Below are 22,480 nucleotides of genomic sequence, written 5' to 3'. Positions count from 1 at the left end.
GTGACATTAACCAATCAGTGATCAGTCAATTTCCTATGATTAAAAGCATGGTATCAGAGACAGCAAGAGGCAGAGACACAGGAACCAGATGACAGGCTGGGACTGAGCAAAGTGACTGACAGAGTATGACAAGTTACTGTGTGACACAGAAAGAGTGCTCAGTACCATGAGCGCAGACTGGTAGAGACAGACACATGGTGACAAGCTCAGTCACAGTAGACCTAGGAGGCAGGTGAAACAACTTGGGGTCAGGAACACTTTAAGGGGCAGACGAATGTGTGAAAGTTATAGGGACTTAGTGGCAAGTGCCAAAATGATAGGAAGATAGTGACAGATGCATTTTGGTCAGGGAGGGGCTGGCAACACACACACAGACACATACACATACAACATGCACGTGACCCCTGTGTGACATCCACCTGGTGTGACACTGACACCGAAGGAGTAGCTCTGAGATAGTTCCATGGGTGCAGTGGAGCATTACGTGTCAGAATGCATAGAGAACCTCGGATGCACAGCCTGTCAGCAGAGCACCCCATGCAGAGCACCCCAGAGTTGCAGAGCACTTTAAAGATGCCAAATATGTTGCGGATGCAGAGCATAGGACTGCAGAGCCTAACAGGTATTCAGAGCAAGGTAGAAATGCAGAGCTCAGTGGACATGCGAAGTACAGAGGAGCTTCAAAGCGCAACAAGGATTCAGGCTGGGACAGACGTGCAGAGCACGGTAAGAAAAAAAGACACAGTGGGGATTCAATGTGAAAAACTTCCCCTGGCCACTGAAGAGATGCAGAGTTTGCCAACTGCACAGCAGAACAAATATGAACATGCTGGTTCCAGAGATGAAAGCCTACCTCTCAATTACCCCTACCCCCATGGTGCTCGCCACTTACCCCCCGCCAACTGCTCCTATAATCAGGAATATGATGTGGAAGATGCTGAAAGTTATGCCCAAGGCGATGGACATCTATCATATTCCTTACCCCTCCCACAGTCCTTTACTCGCACCCCAAGTCCGGGGTGCCAAAAGTCAGAAAAGGTACAAGTGAACCTAGCTAACTACACCTTATGGGACAAATTTCACAAGCACCAGACAGAGATGATCATCACAAAGCAGGGCAGGTAAGTAACAGTACAAAAAATGCACAGGCCTTAGTAATGCTAGTACAAAACATATAATCTTGTGTGATATAATGCTATATAAAACCATAAATGCCTATATTATCCTCTTTACATACTGACAAAATTATCATTATCAACCGGATCTAGTACACGCAACGCATACACAACAATGATGACAGATGAAATGCTATAATCACAAATATCACTTAAGATGACATAAAACTACAGATCCATGAAATTAGAAGAGTCCATTACTTTTAGCACAAATAGATCCAAGGTGTGGTTAATGACTGTCATGTATGTTTTTTAGATTTTTGTACGGTGCTGTATAGTGTTATTATTGCTGCATTTTAGACTCCAAAATATAATAATACTATTGGTTTGTTTAAGAAAAATGGATGGATAACCATAAAACTATAGACAGATTAAGATTATCAATAGATTCAAAGGCAATGTGCTAAATACTGTATATTACAACATGTATATAATACCATTACAATATACTCTGTATGTTATATATAACGCTTTATAACATATAACGTTTTTTGTTACATATACAGCCTAGATTACTATAGGACTAAATAGTGTATAAACCCCAATCTAATCCATATTTTACATGTATTGTGTATGTTAGAATTGATATTAAACTGTTAGGAGCGATTCTGTTTCAACAAAGAGATCGTATTATTCCCCAGGTGGGCCATTTATATGGTACAAGTGTCTTCTGCTCCTGGGTATACACTACTGTAATAAGAGGACTGTAAAAATATCAGACATTTGCCTCATAGGCCTCATGTTTTACAGAATTCGCATCAGCACAAGAGTGTAAAACATACGTATTGCTTTGTAAAAATGATACTTGGACGCATATATCTGTAAACCAATCAAAAGTGGAAAAAAATAGTTGTTCTTAGCATAGTCGTCTGCCATTTCCTCACTGATATTTTACATTGTGTCTGCTCCTTTGCATTACATTTGAGTTTCGTGCGGTTTATTATTATTTCGTCACATTTCACTGTACACTAACTACACCTGCCTAAATGTATATTTCACTTGTCTTGCCTGGGAATAACAAAACCCCTAAAATGGGTCTTTCAAATATTACATCAAAATGCACCCCCCAAAAATGGAATTACAAAAATCCTCTACATAATCCAGTAAGGCAGAGGTTGTATGTTAAAAAGCTGCATTTTTTGCTGCAGATTTTTCTGTGGTTTTGGATGTAGTAGATAGTATATAAGCTTCCTTTTATATTTCCAGTCACTGATGGGTTTAGCTATTTAAAAAACAAAAAACAAAAAAAAAAAACCATTATCTGCAACAGAAAAACAGAAGACATCTTTTCTGCAATGTGTACCTTTAGCTATACTGGGGTCTCTGCAGTATTAATATAGCAGAGACTCCGCTTAAGATTTCAATTATAATTTACTTGAGGGAAGAAGAAGCTTTGCCTGGGCCTTCATTTACCCTTCCAGACGTTTCACTGGAACTATCATTTGTAATACTTACAGCTTGGCACACAATGCAGAACACTAACTCCAAAATGTTATAGTCTGGTTCACAAAGTGCGCTACCTTAAATAATCTGTAGATTATAATAATCTGTAAATTATCATTAGAGGCTTTGTTATGAACCTGTGTCACAGACTTTATCGTAGATGCTGGACGAAACAGCGCAGCACACTGTCTTATTAGGACAGTATAATAAGGGACATTGTGACGAAATGTCAACACATGCAGGCAATATTGGTTTCCATTGTACAGCCGATCCAAATAGTCTGTTATTGTATAACACGATTCAAAAAAAGAAAAAAACTGCAGTGGTGTGAATGTAGCCTAAATTGCAACAATATATCTGCAAGGGGGCAGATGTTAGCACTGACGTATTCCTACCTGAATGAGCCCTGAAGGCCCATCTACCATAGAAAGTTCAACATTAATATAAATGTGCTGCGGTGTGATGGTAGATCAGATTATATATCTAACATATATATATATATATATATATATATATATATATATATATATATATATATATCCTATTTGTGCAACAATGTAGCAGGTGTGTAATGTGTGTAAATATAAATATATATATATATATATATATATATATATATATGAAGTATATATGTCACTGTTAGCATGGACTATAGACTTTACATATTACTACTTCTATTATATTTCATTAGTGTTTTTTAGATTTTAGAACTTGTTACTACTTCTTTAAAGCTCTTGATAAATCCGATATATATATATATATATATATATATATATATATATATATATATATGGTTTCATGACATGTACAGTTGAAAGAATGTATAAGAAAAAGTGGGTGTCTCAGTTGTCATTCTTTGTACATCTTTTCTCCTACTTACATTTTGCACACTTTGTACAGTACTATACTGTAGTGCTATATTGTAGAATATTGGACTATATTGCAGTACTATATTGTAGCATTTACGCTTTAAGCGCTTGTATTAATGTATATTACCACTATATCATAGGATGTATTCTACTACTGTATATGTTATGGATTGATATATTCAGGAGTTCTACAAGGAGACAGGTCATGAATGTGCATAAGGTTTTTTGTTGGGCTCCTAAAATAGTCATCTGATCTCCTGCAGTAGTATACAGCACTTTGAGTATATATTCTTGACTAAAGAGTTCTAAATTTCCACAGTGATTCATAAGAATGGTGAGATCTCTCTTTATGCACTGTGTATTTTTAAGACATGGAGATGTGTGGGTGGTAATGAACGGTAAGTCAATGTGATTATGCAGAGTAGTTGAGCTGTTTTATATTGAATGGAAATTAGTAGAAACACAAGCAGCTAAGCTGAAAAATACATACATATATAAAAATATATGCCCTCGCATTCGCTCACACTTCCATGTGGTTTAGTGGTTTAGACACAGCTATACCCTTCTGCTGTATGTACTGTTCTGAGTATGTGGACACTTCACCATCACACTCTGCTTGGACAAAAAAAGGTGCAGATGTAGCAGAGCTAAAATTGTCACTAGATCTTAAGAGCTGTCATCTCTACATTGTAAAACATTAAAATAACATAGTAACTTTATTTATAATCCTGTATAAAGCTGCAGTTAACAAAGTAAGAAAATACAATGCGTATTCCATGAGAAAGTCACCTCTGCCACATCCGTGGTGTAGATTTCATAGCAGTTCCATGTGCAAAGCATGGTTGGTTTTCAATAGGAATATGGACACTTTTAGAATTAGGCCTAAAACCATGTTATTGTGATAGCAATACAGCAGAAATGTTAAGCGTGTGTACACTTACCCTGTATACTGCCACCAGCTGCCTATAGTGCCATATAATGGAGCCGTAAGCACTATGTTATTCTGCACTAGAAACATATGGCATGCCAAAACTCTTTTACCCATACAGAATACAGAAAATTACTGTGTGCCTCTATAGAAAATCAGAGCTATACAGATGTACTGTATGTGCCTATAGACTTCTGTGAGTGTCATATTATGAATCAGCAATACTACAGTGTATATGAAACCATAGGGCTGATTCAAACAGCCATAGTATGGCCATATTATATAGAACATGTTAGAGTCATGGGTCTAATGGCCCAGACTAACCGCATCATCAATCCCTATAATGCAGCTAGTTTGTATCATTAGACCATTGGTCAGGATAGGATTTGAAGTCATGTTCTTAGTTGCAGGGTCTCCTCTATAACCAACAGCTAAACGGTGACAACCAATTCCTATGCAGAATTTGGAATACAGTAAAACCTCTCCCAAACACCATTTCTTTAAGACCACCCTCTTACCCACATCACATTTTCTATTCAGTTTCCATATTAACCATCTTCTTTGAGAAGACCACCTCCCTAGAAAGTGTGATTTTGGGTGGCCGTCCCAAAGACGTTTCACTGTATGCAGAATATAGGTCCATAAAATGCCTGCAATGGATGCTACTGATATGACACAAAGAAAAACAGGGTCACAGAGCCGTAATATGGTGATGTGACAACTGCAGAGGGGTCTGAGTATTGCGCCCATATTACAGCAGATGGGTCTTGCGCCCATATTACAGCAGATGGGTCTTGCGCCCATATTGCAGCAGATAGGTATTGCGCCCATATTACAGCAGATGGGTCTTGCGCCCATATTGCAGCAGATAGGTATTGCGCCCATATTACAGCAGATGGGTTTTGTGCCCATATTGCAGCAGATGGGTCTTGCGCCCATATGACAGCTGTGACAAAGCAGACTTCTACGCTTTTTATAGCCTGACCATAGCAATGCAAATGTACGATACGGCTATTAATGGTTATAAAATCTTAATGCCGTCCTTCTATGATATTTTCTGTTTCTTTCAGTTATGGTTTACAAATAAAATATTTTTGTTGTGCCTCTTCGTATGTCACAAAACATATGGTGTTTGTTGTCACTAAGGTAACATCCTGAAATAAGGCGTTCACACAATCGAGTTCCCTTACAAGTTTACACGTTAAAAATAGTTATGATTTCCGTCACTGTAAACTTCTTCTTGGTGTAATTCTGGCCTTGTAATCTCAACTTCTTAGATGGTCCACATGGCGTCCTACAGCATAAAAGCAATGCAGGAAAAAAACGTGGCAGCAACACATCGCTGTTCTTCTCGCAGCGCTTTAGACAGAACGTTCACAGAGGTTTCCTCTGCGGAATTTCTGTTTCAATTATATCTATGGGGAAACCAATGGAGTTTCCGTAGGTATAATATATCATACTGCGATTTCCAAAACCACGCCAGTTTTGGAAATCGCGACGTGTCCGCAGCATGGTTTTTACCGCAACATGGACATGGGATTTGCTAGAATCCCATCCACTTTGCTCTTACTGTAAATCGCTGCGATTTTTCCATGGCGTTTATGCCCAGTGGGGCCCCAGCCTAAAAGTGTTTGTTTTATTTTAATTTCTTGCTGGGGTTTACCCACATTTATCATAAGAGCTATGGAATACACAGGAAGGTCCCTTGTTTTATTAACGTTCATGTCTCTAGTTATTGGTTCTCTTATTCCTCTATATGAGAATTTACAGAATCAGCTCTGCTCTGTACAAATTCTAAGACCTGTTTCTAGAAGGACTGGTTTGCAGATGGTGAGAGAAATCAATAGTTAACATGCCATGATCCCGTGCATAACTTGGCATTGGCGCTTCCTGGTGGATTAAATAATGATTTGCGATTACACCTGCCGCTTCCCTCTTCCGTTAAGTAAAATAAGATCAACTAGTAATTCCTTTCTCAAGACTACACTGCCTGGATCTTGAAGGGAATAGGTCTGATCGGTTTTCTGGAGTGTTATACAATAAGTGGATATATTTCACATGGAAACTATATGACAAAATAAACACGTCTAGTCTAATTTTGACTCTGGGCTGCGGATTTTACACTGTGTGCCCCAAAATATGACAACAGTCAGGAAGTATAGCAAAATTATTATTAGCAGAAAGTCAAGTTAAACTTTGCTACATCTGTACAACGCTACCGCTGCTGCTGCCGTTATTTACTGGGCTGAGTATGAATAGTTTTGGTTCAACGCTCTGCTAGGTCTATTTATACACAAATAGCTTCTAAATACATATATACATGCAGTATCTATAAACTCTATTAAACCAGACTTGACAGTAAGACCTCGCGCATACTGCAGAGCAGCATTACAGCTCACAGAGTCCCAGGGGGCCCCATACTACATGTATTACTATATAAGATAGCTACAGGCATTGGAAAAAATATTCTGGATAAATATCGTACTAACATACCATGCCTGACTACATAAAGAGAGGATTATACATTTTAGTGTCATGAGGTGGATAAAAAGGTTTTTGCTACTTATTTGCAAAACCGCTTATAAAAATTCCCCTTGTCATAAATCTCCCTTTGTAGGGGACATTTCCAGTTTCACCTGCGGCGGTATTTGTCGCTTTCTTTTTCTGTTTTTCTAAGTGTTATATTTTTTGCATGACATTTGTATGAAAATGTTAGGAAAGTGGCATGAACATGTGATTCAGTTGTTTCTATCAATTTTTAAAATTGGAGCTTTAGAAACAACTGTAGGTAGCTCTAAACTTGCTTTGACCTCTTAGGGCTAGTTCACATGGAGGTATTTGCAGGCGGATTTTGTTGTGGAATCCGCCTCAAAATCCGCTTCTTTTTCCCACTGGTAATTTTTTTCAGCTAGCGGGAAGAAGAAGCGACATGGCCTTTCTTCCCAGGGCGTGAGACTCATTCCTGATTAGGCCCATTCATTTGGGCTTAATCAGGAGTGGGATGTTGGTGCACCGCATCGGTATCCTGTCGTGGCTAGCTGCGTGGAGAATTCACACGGCAGAAAAGGTTTCTGCCGTGTGAACATACCCTTATACAACTAAATCATGTTGGATCACCAGGGGAAGCTCACACGTTTTCAGGCCGCAGTTTCCCAATGAGAGGCAAAATTTGGGCAGAATCCATGGCAAATTCCTCCATTTCAACTTACCCTTAAGCCCCTTGCAGACGACCGCGGACAAGTTGAGTGTACTGCTTGGGCTTTTCCCGGATAGCACACTGACCCATTCATTTCTGTCAGCCCACGCACATGTCTGCGTATTACATGGTCCCGTGTGTGGGCCGATAGTCCGGTCTGCAAAACTGAGGTCCAATTCCTGTCTGGTTTTGCAGCTGTCCTTCCGTGGCGCCTATTCATTGAAAGAATGGAGTGTGGAAGCACGGCCAGTGAACGGGCTGCACACGGATGACATTCATGTTTTAGGATGAAAATCTGTGGCTTTTGCTGCAGCATGTGCATGGATTTCTGTAAATCCTATTCAGCTAGATAAGTCAGACAATTAAAAATCAATTCTCCAACATATCTGTAGTTTGTGAACACACCCTTAGGCCTTATTAATGTGTGATATTCACGGACAGCACTTTACCTAGCTAATTTGTGCTGTCCAGGGTTGATCCTTTTCTTTTTTTTTTCCCATTTCCTAAACTTTCTATGTCCCTGAATGTCTGAAAAAAGGAGGATACACGGATGCCTCCATATTTTTTTTTCCACAGACTTTCATTGGTGTGATGTATCTGTGATGCCTTAGTGAAAAAGAACCAACATGCTACCATTGGTCTTGAATTAAGACATTGAAATAACTAGATACATATTTCATCCATGTAACATGCTGTAAGAACACATATGTGAAATGTGGATGTGTGAATAAGGCCTTAGACTATCATTAACCCAGCCCAAAAATACATAAAGTAATATTTGCCTTAGGATGCCTAGATGCCTACCTTAGTAGGTAGGATTATATTAAATAAAAGTATGGCTAGTCTCTTCCCAATATGCAATGGCTGCTTACAGAGAACCATAGATTGCACTCAGGTAGAGGTCAGACTTCAGTGTATGTGCACCTTTGTGTCTGTGACATAGCAAAAGATCACTAATCTGCAGTATCAGAACTCCATAGGTGGCCTAAATGGACTAAATATTGTACAATCCAATACTGGTACACTTGACTTGTTACAGTCAGAGCTAAATTAACAGAGTGACCAACCGAGGGAACAATAATGTGAGTGACCCAGTAACCCTTGACTATCTTACCATAATTCTGTAAAGTTCCCAGATACAAAGTGTACACAATGGCCTGGCATACTCACTGTTTTTTTCAGCATGAGGCCCAGGCATAAAGCCTCTGTTACCAGCAATAATTCTGATATTGATGACCTATAGGCATGATCAGATTGGTGGGAGCCAACACTGATCAGCTGTTCTGAGCAGCCCCCAGCACCACAATGTAAACAGGGAACAGAGCTGAAAGCAGGGGGTACTATCCAAAGTAAAGCAGCACGGTACTGCGACTCTGCTCCTATTCACCGTTTGTTGGGGTGTTTTCTCTTGATGTGAAAATATATGACTTCCCATAATGTATGAATTTTGCTCAATTGGATTAAACTCCACAATTGCACAATTAGGATGTAAAAATGATGTGATGGTTTTGCGTTTAGCACCACACAATTATATATGCAATAATGTACAAAAGTATTAGACAGGTGTGAAAAGTGCTGCAATGTAAGAATGGCTTACAAAATGAAGAAATTTTAATAGTTTATTTATATTGATTAATGAAATGAATAAAAGAGAAATATAAATCCCATCAATATATGGTGTGGCCGACCTTTGCCTTCCATCAATTCTTCCAGGTACACTCACAGACAGTTTCAAACATCTTGGAGAACTGACCACAGATCTTCTGTGACTATAGGCTTGCTCAAATCCTTCTCTTCCCAGACAGACTGGATGATGTTGAGATCAGGGCTCTGTGGGGGCTGTATCATCACCTCCAGGACTCCTCCTCCAAAGGGCGGTCACACCAAATATTAATTTTGTTTAGATTTCTCCTTAGCTCATTCACTTAACTTTCTGGACAAGAATAAACTCAAAATAAATCTATGCTGTAGACGTCTGATGTTATTTATGCCACAAAAGTGGTGCTAGTGAACTTGCAGCGTAATAACGGCGGAGGTTTACAATTCTTTTATGCCACAAATGTGACACTGGGGCTTAGTGAATCTGCTCTATTGTGTGTTTTTTATTGGAAAACTTTACTTTACGCGATTGGTCTTGTACATAATTTTTTTCCAAAATTTATCAGACTGGTATGCATGTACAGGTATTGCTACATGTGCCACTATTAAATAATTGACACTTTTCCTTATTCCACCTCATATTTTAGTGCACCCTATTAAAGCGGTATTTCCATTTGGACATTTGTAGCCTATCCACTGGGACCTGCCCTATATCGAGAACAAGTGTGCCCTGGTCCCAGTCTTGTGGTTTCTGTAAAGAAAAAGTCTGAGAGTTGAGAAAATAACAGAGCAGCACTTCACCACTGTTATCTTGTGTGCTCTGGCCCCGGGAGCTGTAGGCATGATGTGATGACATCGCTCACATCGCACCTACAGCTCCCTGAAGACTTCAGGAGAAGAGACTGCTGAGAGAGCAGCAGGGGAGCAAGGAGAGGTGAGTATCAGTGTTTTTTTAATGTTAATCTTTGGAGACAGATAGGGGGGTATTAAACTGGGGTAAGATAAAGGGGAACATTCAACTGGGGACAAATGGAGGGATAACATTAAACTGAGGAAAGATGGATCATGCATTAAACTGGGGACAGATGAAGGGGGGAGATTAAATTGGAGACAGATGGAGGGGGGGCAATAAGCCAGGGGGAGATGAAGAGAGACATTAAATTGGAAAGGGACATTAAATAGTGGGGAGTCACTGAATGGGGACATTAAACTGGGGGCAACTGGAAGGGGACTTTAATTCATGGGAGCAGCTGGAGGTGAACATGTCTCCCTCTAGTTGCCCACAGTTTAATGTCCCCCTCCAGCTGTCCCCAGTTTAATGTCCCTCTCCAACTACCCCCCCCCCCCAGTTTAATGTCACCCTCCAGCTGCCCATAGTTTAATGTCCCTCTCCAACTACCCCCCCCCCAGTTTAATGTCACCTTCCAGCTGTCCATAGTTTAATGTCTTCCTCTAGTTCCCTCAGTTCAAACTGGGGCACCAGGAGAGGGACTTCATACTGTGGGGCAATTGGAGGGGGACATTATAATGTAGGGGCATATAATGTTAGGGTGACTGTATGAGTATCACACTGTGTGGGGGCACAAATAAAAATAGATGACAATGGGTGGAGTCAATACAGAAGTGGGTGGAGCTAAATTTGCCACGCTGCACATAGTGTGCTGTACTTTCTCTTACTCTTTCTGTCCTTTGAAAGTTGGGAGGTATGATATGGGGCATGCACGGGCAAAGACTTGAAAGCAGTTTTGTGACAAGAGTAGGTCTTGAGAGGGTCGGAGATTCGGTCACAGATATATGGAGGGAACAGGTTATGGATGGCTTTGTATATTAACATTATGTCATCGTTGCTATTTGCAACACATTTGGTTCTTGTTGGCACTAGTTTAGGTATATTGGTTTGGGTGTGGCTACCATGTCGGGCAGGACCTATATGATATTTATATAGCCTTTTAGGAAAACTCAGTACACCTTTATACAAGTCGGATGAGAGTGGGCTCTTGCCATGGTAGACTTGACACACCCACAAGTGTTAAATGAATGGCTGCCATGTAACACTACATTCCCACTGGATTGACCACTGTAGAGCAGCAGGTCACCAGGCATGGAGGGATGGTTAGTAGTTTGGAAAAGTTCATCTTCATTTGAAAATGCTTTTAACATCTCAGCAAACTTGCAGCATCTGTGAAATAAAATTGCGCCACCTGACTTTTACAGGAATCCAAGAACAATATATGCTGGGTCCTTGTTACAGAGTCATCTTAGGCATGAAATGAGATGTGCCCCTGTCCTGTGACAGGAAATGCCCTGTGTTTATAAATTAGGAAGCCACAGTCACATCTGGTCTACGACCACAGCAAGCTGCTCACCAGCCCATATGGGAGGAAATCTGCTTGAAATGGTGTGGTCTTCAATACAAATGGTGGGGATACAGATTATACTTATATTTTATAGGATCAATTTAATCAGGGCATCTATCCAGGAAGACTGATGTAGCGCATTTATTTATGAGACTGACAGTATCATTATTTGTACACTTCCACTTTTTAATCTCAGACAGTCACATCTAGACACAGACGAGTCATTTGTGCCCTTGGTAATATGTATTTCTGTCTTTTACTTTGGCAGCTCTATCAGATAGTTGTTGGTCATAACACAGCTATTCCTCCTGAGTCTCTAATATATACTCATGTCCACCCTTGCCAGTTCTCCCTAGTTATGAAGGATTGGGTGTATTGTAATTAAAGATGTCCAGCTCTTTCTTCTTAACACCTGATGTTGAGAGAACCTGAACAGTAGCTAGACAGCTGTTTTTTCCAAAATTGAGAAATGTGGACAACTGGAATGAGATTCCGGGGTACACAAATGCAGCCCCTGCAGCTTCTATAAGTACTATGGAGGGACCCCAATTTTATGTTGTAAGGTGACTCGAGCACTAAACCCCACTGTATGTCTCTTCTATGAGATAGGACAGCAACCTTCTGTTACAAGCGTCATGTAAACCAATACCAGTTGGCAATCTGTTTCATATTTGCCAATGGGTTTCTTCTAAGCCGCACAGGTTCCCACTATAGCAATGCAATCTTCAGCTTTGCCCCCAGTTCATGCATGAATTTTGGCTGATCAAAGAATCATTTTGTATAGTATGGTTGTGGTTTGCAAGGATGTCTTCTCCAGGATTGTAGAGATACATTGTAACATTAATCATTGTGTGGTATATGTAAAACTGCAAAGAAATATAATAATGCACTAATATTGGACAATTTGGTGTGTATTCTCCCACAGGCGCATGTTCCCGTTCCTCAGTTACCGAGTGACAGGCCTGGATCCTCTGGCTCAGTATACTGTACATGTGGATGTGGTTTTGGCAGATCAGAGCCATTGGAGATTTCAAGGTGGAAAGTGGATTCAGTGTGGCAAAGCTGAGGGTAATATGCCAGGTATTAACTCCAGAAAGATCTTCTGATGGTATTTTAATAAAAAGTGGTGGAAGAATAAAATTAATTTCTATACTAACATTTGCGGTATATGTCTACAGGGATCATGAATATATATATATATATATATATATATATATGTATATGTTCAGAGCATAACTACTTGGGTAGGAGTGGTACCGGCTGCCACAGGGCCCGGGGACACTAGGAGGCCGGCCGGCAGCAGCTACCACTGTGGACATTTTTTTTTTTTAATAGGCCGTTACCTGCTGGAGTAACTACAGCAAGTAATGTACCCTGTGTACTTACTGATCCTCGCTCCTACTCACGACCGTCAGCCCTTCCCCGGCTGTGAGCAGGAGCCAGGATCAGTAAGTGAGGCTGCGGGCCCTTGAACCCCACAAACACTGCTATCATTATATTCAGGGGTCTTTTCAACCCCCCACCCCTGAGCATAATATTAGGACTAGGAGAGGTGAGGGAACATAAAAAACAGTGTTACTTACCTCTCCTGGCTCTGGAAGGTTTCAGACCACATGTGAAACGTTCGCCTTGGGGTCCCGCCATTCCTAGTTACGCCACTGTATATATTGAACACAAATACATATGTGCAAACAACACTGTCAAAATAATCAAACCTTTAGTAAATGATGCTTCCTTCCCCAACTAGGAAACCGAATTTACCATCACCCCGACTCTCCCAATACTGGTGCACACTGGATGAGACAGGAAGTGACATTCAGCAAGCTGAAACTGACCAACAATAAGGGCGCCTCTAGCAACTTGACACAGGTATGAAGTATACAGTGTGAGTGTGTATGTATGTGTATATATGTATAAAATAGGTCACAGCCGTATGGCAAATGTACAGGCAGTATGAAATCTTTTATAAATTTAATACAATATAGTCAAAGCAGCTTTTATTCTGCCCCTTGCAGCTATAAACCTGGCTTCATTTTATACTATACGTGTATAATCCAATCTGGAACATAAAAAGCCTCATATTGTGCTGTATAAACAGACACGCTGTGAAGTATTTGTATTAATACATTGTGTGAAATACAAATATATGGAAAAACACTCGTCCTCTGCCAACAGCTCTTGCAAAAATGGAAATAACTTATTAGAGCCAAATCCATATACCCACATTTCATATTGGTTCACACAGGGGCCTCTCTCAGATGATACACAGAAAGGCCCCGTGTGGGCTGATGCGTGGTGTATGAACTTGGCGACAATGAATTGATTCCATTTGTGTAAGAAAGGCTGGCAGATAAATTATTTTACTTACTCTTCCCCCAAAGCTGGTACTGTGCATTTCATACAATGTTTCTATGTATATACAAATATATGTAAGGCACAGCCATAAATGAGATCTATCATGTGATCTGACTTTACAGATGGTGGTTTTGCAGTCTCTTCACAAGTACCAGCCCCGACTTCATGTGACACGCTTGTCAGATACAGGCAACCCTGAACCTCAAAGTCATACCTTTACCTTCCCAGAGACGCAATTCATAGCAGTCACTGCTTATCAAAACGCTGAAGTGAGTATGTGCTAGAACATATTTATTACCGTGAGAAATTCTGTTTTCATCTATCACTAAGGGACTCTTTAACACTAGAGGAGCTACATAAAAATAAAAGAAGTCAATGTGAAGTAGGGTCAACAACCCAGCTCTGCAATTGAAGGTGCCATACTGTACGTCCAGCTAGGGCTTACAGATGTGCTAGACGGGGTTCTCCACTTCTTACTGGTATTCACAATCTATGCATAATTAATATCCCCCCCAGAATGGATTTTGGGGTTCAGAACTAGCCTTATGTAATAATTTATAACCCGCAAAGCAATATCTCCTAGCTTTGACTGTTCAGTCCCACTAGGGTATTTCATAGGGAAAATGCAGTGACAAGATCATCTTTGTATAATGTGTTATAATCTATTGCAGATCACACAGCTGAAAATTGATCACAATCCATTTGCTAAAGGATTCAGGGATCACTGTGAATCACAAGTACCCAGTGGAATGATGGGGTGAGTAAGACATCAGATCTCAGCATATGTAATGTTTGGTTCTCTCATTTTTCTGAGTAAGAGGCCGCTTCTAACAGAATTTCACTTTTCTAGGCTTTTGATGTGAATTTCAAAATTTCTTGTTTTACAGGTTGTGTGTCCAATCTGCAGGCGAGCGCCTCACCCCATCACCACCAGTCCGCTATCCTCCCTCGTACTTGCAGGACCCTTTGCAAAGTGCCCGCCTCTATTCTGTTGAGCAGAAAGAGATACCGCATTGGTATTTGTCGTCACAAAGTATTGCTCCACACCGGGACTACACACACTATGATACAACAAGCAAGATGGCTACGGCCTATGCAATGAAGTGTTACTCTCAGCCAGCTCCATTAGCATATTATGCAGATACCCTGGGTTCTGCCTGGACAGGACCAGCACAGTACCATCCCAAACCGAGCCCTGCACCCACAAGTTGGTTTCATCCCTTTTTAGACAACCGTGGAAAAGAGGAAGAGTCTACCCAATGGGGAGACTTCACAGCTTATGTCGAGGACAGCAAACGCAGGAGACTGTCACCCTACAGACCTGATGCATCTCCCCACACATGTGACAGAGACACAGACATTCCCTTTCCTGGGTTCTACAGCCAATAACACAGATTACAAACTCTATGACATTTATTAACAAGCCAGAGTATTACAGCTGTAAAGATAAAACATTACAAGTCATTTTGGACTTACCATAGGACAAGGGCACTGGTCCCATTTATGTTTTACATATATAGGAGTTGAAACATTACACCCTATGTACTCCATGGTCTTGCTAATAAAATATTTTATACACAACATTGTTTTCATTACACATAATTTTATTAAAGTGTCCTATTAATATACGGGGTTCTCAATCATCCTTGGTTTCTTTGCCTCCTTCTTTGCTATGTTGCTCCAGCATGGTACATAACCGTGTAGAATGATGAGTCAGGAGACGTGCAGTTTGCGCAGTAAGCATGGTCAGCGATCCCACAAGCTGGCCCTGCAACAACTCCTTGCTTGGCAGTTTGGAATAGTTTACAACTCCTTGTTTGCTCAGTAGTCTGTTCTCAATACAGGCCCCTGGAGGAAATAAAACATCTGAATCTGAACAATGTCCAATAAAATGTCTCTTACCCCTACATTTTTAAAGGTGTTTTTCCATAAAAGACATAAAATGTCTGATAGGTGCAGGTCCGAGAGGTAGGACTCGCATCTATCTCTAAAATGGATCCTTCCTTAGCCTCCATACCATGCTTACATGGGCGCGAACTTACCCCTTGTTCACATCTGCGTTTGGTAATCCATTCAGGGAGTCCACAGAATGGACTACCAAACGCATTTGCAAGCGCTGTGCAGTAAAAGCACATGGACCCCATAGACTATAATGAGGTCCGTGTGCTTGCCGCGAGATCTCCGCACGAGTCATGAAGAGAGGAAAGTAGATTGTGAAGTACTTTCCTCTCTTCATGTTCCCTGTGGAGATCTCGTGGCAAGCACATGGACCCCATTATAGTCTATGGGTTCCATGTGCTTTTACTGCACACCGCTTGCAAATGTGTTTGGTATTCCAATCGGGAGGGTCCCCATGCCAACTCCCCCGAAAGGAATACCAACGCAGATGTGAACGAGGCCTTACTGAGAAGACTTTCAGCTATGTCAGAAACAGTGTAGCTCTGAGTTATGCTTCTTCTGTTATTCCCACTCACTTCTATGGGGGTTACAGAAACAGAGTAGCTCAAAGCTATACTGTTTCATTACAGCCTGAACATACCCTGTGCATATTTTATAAAGGTCTTTTGTGAAAAAAACCTTTAATATTCCCTTTGCATTACTCCACAGTTTATTTTAGGAATGTCAATATCTTATTTGTGGCCCTTCGGCAGAAGTAACGCTGCACTATACTGAATGTGTTTGGAGAGAAGGAGAGGGGGGATTAGCTGTTATCGGTGGAGGCACATAACATTTCTGGGTGCTGTCAATCAAATGAATGGCCATCTATATAATATATCAGCAGGCCAGGTCCACCAGAGTGGCTCTCTATTGTGGCTCATAGTGCAGGCACCAAGCAGGGCTATTTTTCCACAGCTCAACTCTAACTCCTTCATAAATGGCTGACAGCCATGGTCAGTCAGAAATAATAAAGATTCTCTAATTCATTAAGGCTAAGTTCAAACAGAGTTTTTTGGAGCTGATTTTGACGCAGAAATCCGCCTCAAAATCCGCTCCAAAAACATCCCGTGAGGCTAGCCGCGATGAGATGCCAGTGCACCGGCATCGTTCGCTGCAATCTGCTCCAGATTAGGCCCAAATGAATGGGCCAACTTGGGAGGGAGCCTCGCGCCACGGATTCTGCGGCAAGATAGGGTCAGTCACTTCTTTTTTCCGCTACTAGCTAGCGGAAAAAAGATGCGAGCGGCTCCCATTGAAGTTAATGGGAGCCAGTTTTTGCAGCGGATTTTGAGGCGGATTCTGCGTCAAAGTCCGCTCCAAAAAACTACATGTGGACTGACCCTAAAAAGCTAGAGATTTAGTCCTATGGAAATACATACATAAACTATACATCTAATTTATTTTATAACATAAAAAATTGTATAATATAATTAAAAATAATAAATCATTTTATTTTAAAGCTAAGTTGGTAACTTTTTTCCCGACTCCAACTACATACAAAATTGGTCCAAACTTTTGAATCCACAGCCCTGGTAGCAATTGCAGTGTATATTGTTCATATAGCAACATAAAAAAGGGTTGCAGGGTGGTTTGTATATTTGCTGAGGACCTGATGTCTCTGGACATTTGTTGTTTTAGTGGTGCAGCTCGATGCTACTATGGCCATCAGGCAGTACGCTGATTGTGGATAACAGCATCGAGCAGGGCTTCAGTGCTCCATCATGTTGAAGGGAATCTGTCACCTGGAAAATGCAGCACAAACTGCAGCCATCATATTGTAGAGCGGATGGGGATGGGGCTCGGCAGACTGATCTATAATTTGGGGGGGGGGGGGGGGAGAGTCAGTATAAGCTGAATTTATCCATTGATATCTCTGCTCTTTGTATAATGATAAATCAAGGAGGCGGTCAGTGACTGACAGTCATCCCTCTATGACTGTGCATACAGAGATGGCTGTCAATCACTGATAAGACCACCTCCTTGACTTAAAAGAAAAAAAACAGTTTGCCAATGAATAAAACATACCTGCATTTTCCAGGTGTCAGGTTCCCTTTTAAGGGTGCTACCTGTGCCTATTCTGTTCTTCAGTGAAACTGGAGGAGCACACCCTGACTTACTGCAAATGTGCCCATGGTCCGGCACATGCACTCTGAAGCCGAGGTGTACTATTCTGGCCTCACTGAGAAACTGTGCTGGCATGGAGAGTACAGTAAATAGGAGGGTATAAAGCTTTTCATTTTTAATACGGCCATGGAGTGTATTATAACAGGGCGATTTGGGAGATTAAATCCCCTATCCATAGGGACTTCTGGGTGATTTATTGCACCAAATCACCCTGAGAGATTTCCTTTAAATTGCTACCTCTCAATGCAGTTTATCTGCTTTACACATTTTATGTAATGTGTCTAGAGGGCTAAATAGGGTTAAGGAGATATCGTCATTCCTTAGAGAGAGACCACCATGTAGGTGTGTGGAGTCTTATTAAGCCATATGCACTCCACTGTGAGGGATCATGGGAAGAATATGCAAATCTGTCTTCCATGATGTAAATAGGAAGATAGTGCCTCAGTCATGAAGCCCACTAGGGGGCGCTCCCTTTAACATCATGCCCGACCTTCCCAGAGACCTTTGCTGCAATGATGTGGGATTTTACCAAGTCAGTCTCTCAGCCGAGGACAGCTGTTTTGATGTATTTGGATCTCTTCAGCCCGGCGTAGAGAAGATGAACTTGGCAGATGTGAGAGGCTTCATCATTGCCTCTCACCTCTGCCAGGTCAGTCCTCTCTACACCGGGCTGAAGAGATCCAAATAGATCGAAACAGCTGTCTTCGGCTGAAAGACTGACTTGGTAAAATCCCACATCATTGCAGCAAAGGCCTCTGGGAAGGTCGGGCATGAGTGCCCCCTAGTGGGCTGCATGACTGAGGCACTGTCTTCCTATTTACATCATGGAAGACAGATTTGCATATTCTTCCCATAGAGGGCTAAATGTAATACAGGAAAGAAAATGGGCAGAAACTATAATGACAAACAGTCCTTTGATCCATAATATTATTTCTTATTATTGTTATTCAGACAGAAATCGTTCTCTGAGAAGGTACTTACCCAGAAGTTGTATTTGTGGCGCAGTCCGCACTGCCTGCAACATTTCCTTTACTTTAGCATGCGGACTCACAACCAGGAACGTCTGCCCATAAAACAATGGTAATAATGCCTGAAGGTGGGACTGGCCTAGAGTCTTTCTTATGACCTGTGTGCAGGCATAAACTGTTAGGATTAACCAGTAACATACTTTATTTATTGATGTAGATTCTATTTCTAATAACAATACCTGTAGAGGGAAAATCTTAATGTAGATCTCATGCTTGTGGAGTCTGTGCTTGAGATGTAAGAAATCATCCGCCCCAAGTGCACAGCGTTGAAACACAACCAACATCTTACTATCCTGGATAACATTCTCTAACTGAGAACACAGGAACTTCTCCATTAAGTTTTCCTGAAAAGTAAAAGAGGTATATGTAGTGAAGTGGTGACATTTTATTTCTACTATAATCTATCAGATTTCAAATACTTTTAAAGGTCTATGAACTTACACATCTTTATGTGCATATCTGTTTGTGTAGGACAGGGGGGGAAGGATTACATGAAACCTATTTATCTCTTTGCTACGGGCTTAGAATGACGTAGCAGATGTGTGATTTGGAGAAGCCGTATATCCGATTAACCAGGGTTGTGGAGTGGGAGACATGTAGTTGGAGTCAGTTATAGGTGGAGTCATAGTGGGAAAAAAATTTCTGATTTCAAATTCAAATGATTAAAAGGGTTTCCATTATTTTTTTTAAATTTATGGCTCATCCAGTTGTTCAGGGGTGTGTACCATCCCTGTCCTGAAGCGGATAGCTCCGTGTCCCATATAAAGGCTGGGTGCCGTTACTGCAGGTCAGCACCAAACCTAAAGATAGTTTAAAAATAACCTCAAACAACCCCGTTAATTGTTCTATTATACAACGATTAATAATATACAGTATAATGACTAGACGAATGGTTAGTTGTACATTTACTTTCATAGGATTTCAATCACTAGCTTTTTTTCCTGTATTAGAGGAACTCCGCTACTTCTGTCTGGCCATTTATGAATGAGCTGTGGTAAAATAGAGGAGTAAAGTCGGTGGTTTGGCTTATCGACTCCACAGTGCTGCCTTTACCTACAAATTAATGTGATGGCACATATAGTATTGTCTTCCAGTCTCTCCCAGTAAATGGTGTAGGCACAGATAGTAAAGCTCTCAGTCTCTTATAGTAAATGATGTAGGCAAACATAATACTTCTCAGTCTCTCCTATTAAATGATGTAGGCGAAGATCGCACTGCCCCCCCCCCCCTAATAAATGATGTAGTCATAGATAGCACTCCCTCTTTGTAGCTGACAGTAAATGATCAGGTTACAAATACTACTGCCTTATCATTTCTCTATTATTGGAGAGTCCCTGCTATGGCCACTCTCATATGGACTGTTGAGACTATTCTTCAAGACTCAGCAATGACAGCAATCCATGGACTACCTTTTCTGTGTCATCGGCTTTGACCTTGGGCTTCATACAGCTTTCACTTATAGCAGGTTTGGGTGCAATATATTTTGTAAGTGCCAAAATCTTCTGCCTCTCAAAGTGTATGGCCTTTTTGTGACGAGTGACGGCTTTGGAGCCATGGCGGACACACTGCCGGGATGGGAGCCATGCTGAGGAAAAGCAGAAAGAGACCGTTAGTACATCAAAACTTCTAGAACAATTGGTTTTTATGGAGGAAAACAGTCCCACAAAAGTACTAGAAAGAGTTGAGAAGTACAGTATATAGAACCTCACACAAGTCTTCATCTTGATGATTAAGTCAATATACTGTATTAAAGAGATTGTCTGCCTCGGAAACAGGGCTATTGCCCCTTTCTAATATGTTCTAATGTGACGGACTCTATTATACTGCCCATTGACTGGAGTACACCTTCGTAAAAAAAAGGCGCAAGTCGTAAATACAGCATGAAATGGATCTTCATTTAGGCCACGCTCCATTTTCTCACCAAAAAGTGGTCAGAGCAGCATTACAGCATAAAAACAAACAAAAAAAGCTACGGTAAATGCTTCATAAATGAAGCGTAGCATAGAAAAAGACCTCAAAAAGGCGTAATTAATGCAAAAAAAGTGCAAGTGGCTTAATAAATGTACCTCAAAGCATCTGATATTGCAGCTCAGCTGCAGTCACTTGAAGAAGAAATGCAGCACAGCCAAAAGATAAAAGAGGCGCTGCTTCAAGAAAAATAATAATATTCTACTTATATACAACCCTTTTAAGGGAATACCCCAACTTCATCGTATGAATACAGCATACATTTAAGATAAGCGGGGGCTCCCACATCTGGAGCTGTATTAAAAATAGATGAGGTGATCACTCTCTTAGCATTGACGATGAAAGGAGACACAAATAGATGGATTCAGGAGACCCCCGCCTAGCTGTGTTGCCCCTTTGCAAATCAATGCAGTACATGCGCCCAAACAATCATCACAGCGGTCCTGCGCATGTACCGATAATATGAGCAGGTGGCAAGTGTGACAGAACACAGGGCCTGGCCACATTGGGCATACACTGCCGCCGCTTACATCTTTGGTCCAAAGGCAACGCATTCTTTGCTCCAAAGAGCTCATTTACATATTGACAAAAAAATAAAAATCAGCAATTGACGAACCAATTCACAAGGGGAAAACAGTGACCCCCAACCTATCTATCTGTGGGTTAATATGCTGGTTCTGGTGACAGACTCCCTTTAACCCATAGACAAGGTGAATAAGCCAAATGTACCCCAAAATGAAAACATAAGGGGAAATTTATTATTATTTTACACCAGACAGAAACTTCCATTTTTAGCACGGCCCTTGCCAATTTGGTGAAAGCGTGTTTTGCCTTGGGACAGGGCCATAGGCTCCACCAGATACATTATCATTTATATCGGAAAACTCCACATCATAGATGTCACTCTGGTGCCCTGCCCAGCAGAGGGTGCACCTTGTTTATAAGGAGATGTGCACCTTGTCATAGTTGAGGCGCACCCTCTGCCGGTTTTCAGAAATTTCTCCCACAGACCTGTCATCCTATAGTAAATTGCAACCAATCACAGGTCAGCTTTCATGTCTGTAATTGGTAAAAGCTGTGATGCGATTGGTTGATCGGAGTGACAGATCTGCTCCAGTTACACACAATAGTACATGTACCAGTGTGCCAACCATAACATGACTGACAGGAACCAATGGAGTCCTAACGTAACACAATGACAATACAGAGCAGATGTCACTGGTGTCACTCATGTGAGGTCACTGTGCTGCTGCTGCTGCAGGACCCGGCGACATCACTGACAAACCAACAACTCCTAATTCTGCACCCCGGTCATTATTAACCCGTGCCCCCTCACACCCTGCCCCCAATGTGCCCATGGCCAGTCAGGTGGTGCAGTTCTCACCGAGCTCCCGGGCAGCTCCTCTCACCAGGGTCGCCGCCATTCTTCCGGAAGTCAAGGCTGACGCGCTGCCTGCTGGGACCCGGCGGTTTCCTAGCAACGAAAGGACGCGAGTGAAG

General features: G+C 41.3%; 2 protein-coding genes across 3 annotated transcripts; one reads left to right on the top strand and one right to left on the bottom strand.

Moving 5' to 3' along the window:
- Window positions 1–82: 82 nt before the first annotated feature.
- On the top strand, window positions 83–15,343 carry TBX21 (T-box transcription factor 21). Of its 2 annotated transcripts, none has more exons than XM_075277206.1 (6): window positions 83–1,121; window positions 12,493–12,635; window positions 13,315–13,436; window positions 14,045–14,191; window positions 14,594–14,679; window positions 14,810–15,343. In XM_075277206.1, the coding sequence occupies exons 1-6, from the start codon at window positions 493–495 to the stop codon at window positions 15,309–15,311; spliced, it is 1,629 nt and encodes a 542-aa protein (XP_075133307.1). In that variant the 5' UTR covers window positions 83–492; the 3' UTR covers window positions 15,312–15,343. The 2 variants fall into 2 exon arrangements, with proteins under 2 accessions (XP_075133307.1, XP_075133306.1); XM_075277205.1 differs by having other exon boundaries at window positions 12,493–12,647.
- Window positions 15,344–15,540: 197 nt separating this feature from the next.
- On the bottom strand, window positions 15,541–22,430 carry MRPL10 (mitochondrial ribosomal protein L10). Its single transcript, XM_075277207.1, has 5 exons — window positions 22,365–22,430; window positions 20,422–20,597; window positions 19,192–19,356; window positions 18,966–19,110; window positions 15,541–15,770 (listed from the first exon to the last, which is right to left on the bottom strand). Exons 1-5 carry the CDS (start codon window positions 22,402–22,404, stop codon window positions 15,559–15,561), a joined length of 738 nt encoding a protein of 245 aa, XP_075133308.1. The 5' UTR covers window positions 22,405–22,430; the 3' UTR covers window positions 15,541–15,558.
- Between the last annotated feature and the right edge of the window lie 50 nt (window positions 22,431–22,480).

This window comes from Leptodactylus fuscus, chromosome 6, assembly GCF_031893055.1.
Source record: "Leptodactylus fuscus isolate aLepFus1 chromosome 6, aLepFus1.hap2, whole genome shotgun sequence".
Taxonomy (NCBI): domain Eukaryota; kingdom Metazoa; phylum Chordata; class Amphibia; order Anura; family Leptodactylidae; genus Leptodactylus; species Leptodactylus fuscus.
Note: the sequence above shows the minus strand (reverse complement) of the source record. Positions and strands in the feature narration are given on the sequence as shown.

What these genes read in the sequence shown, in the direction of transcription:
- TBX21 (XM_075277205.1), top strand. Translation starts at nt 493, where the DNA reads ATGCATAGAGAACCTCGGATGCACAGCCTGTCAGCAGAGCACCCCATG. An exon ending in CTGCTTATCAAAACGCTGAA is followed by an intron (nt 14,192 to 14,593) that starts GTGAGTATGTGC and finishes AATCTATTGCAG; the next exon opens with ATCACACAGCTGAAAATTGA. An exon ending in GTACCCAGTGGAATGATGGG is followed by an intron (nt 14,680 to 14,809) that starts GTGAGTAAGACA and finishes CTTGTTTTACAG; the next exon opens with GTTGTGTGTCCAATCTGCAG.
- MRPL10 (XM_075277207.1), bottom strand. Translation starts at nt 22,404, where the DNA reads ATGGCGGCGACCCTGGTGAGAGGAGCTGCCCGGGAGCTCG. An exon ending in AAGCCGATGACACAGAAAAG is followed by an intron (nt 19,357 to 20,421) that starts GTAGTCCATGGA and finishes TTTACTTTTCAG; the next exon opens with GAAAACTTAATGGAGAAGTT. An exon ending in TTAAGATTTTCCCTCTACAG is followed by an intron (nt 19,111 to 19,191) that starts GTATTGTTATTA and finishes GCCTGCACACAG; the next exon opens with GTCATAAGAAAGACTCTAGG.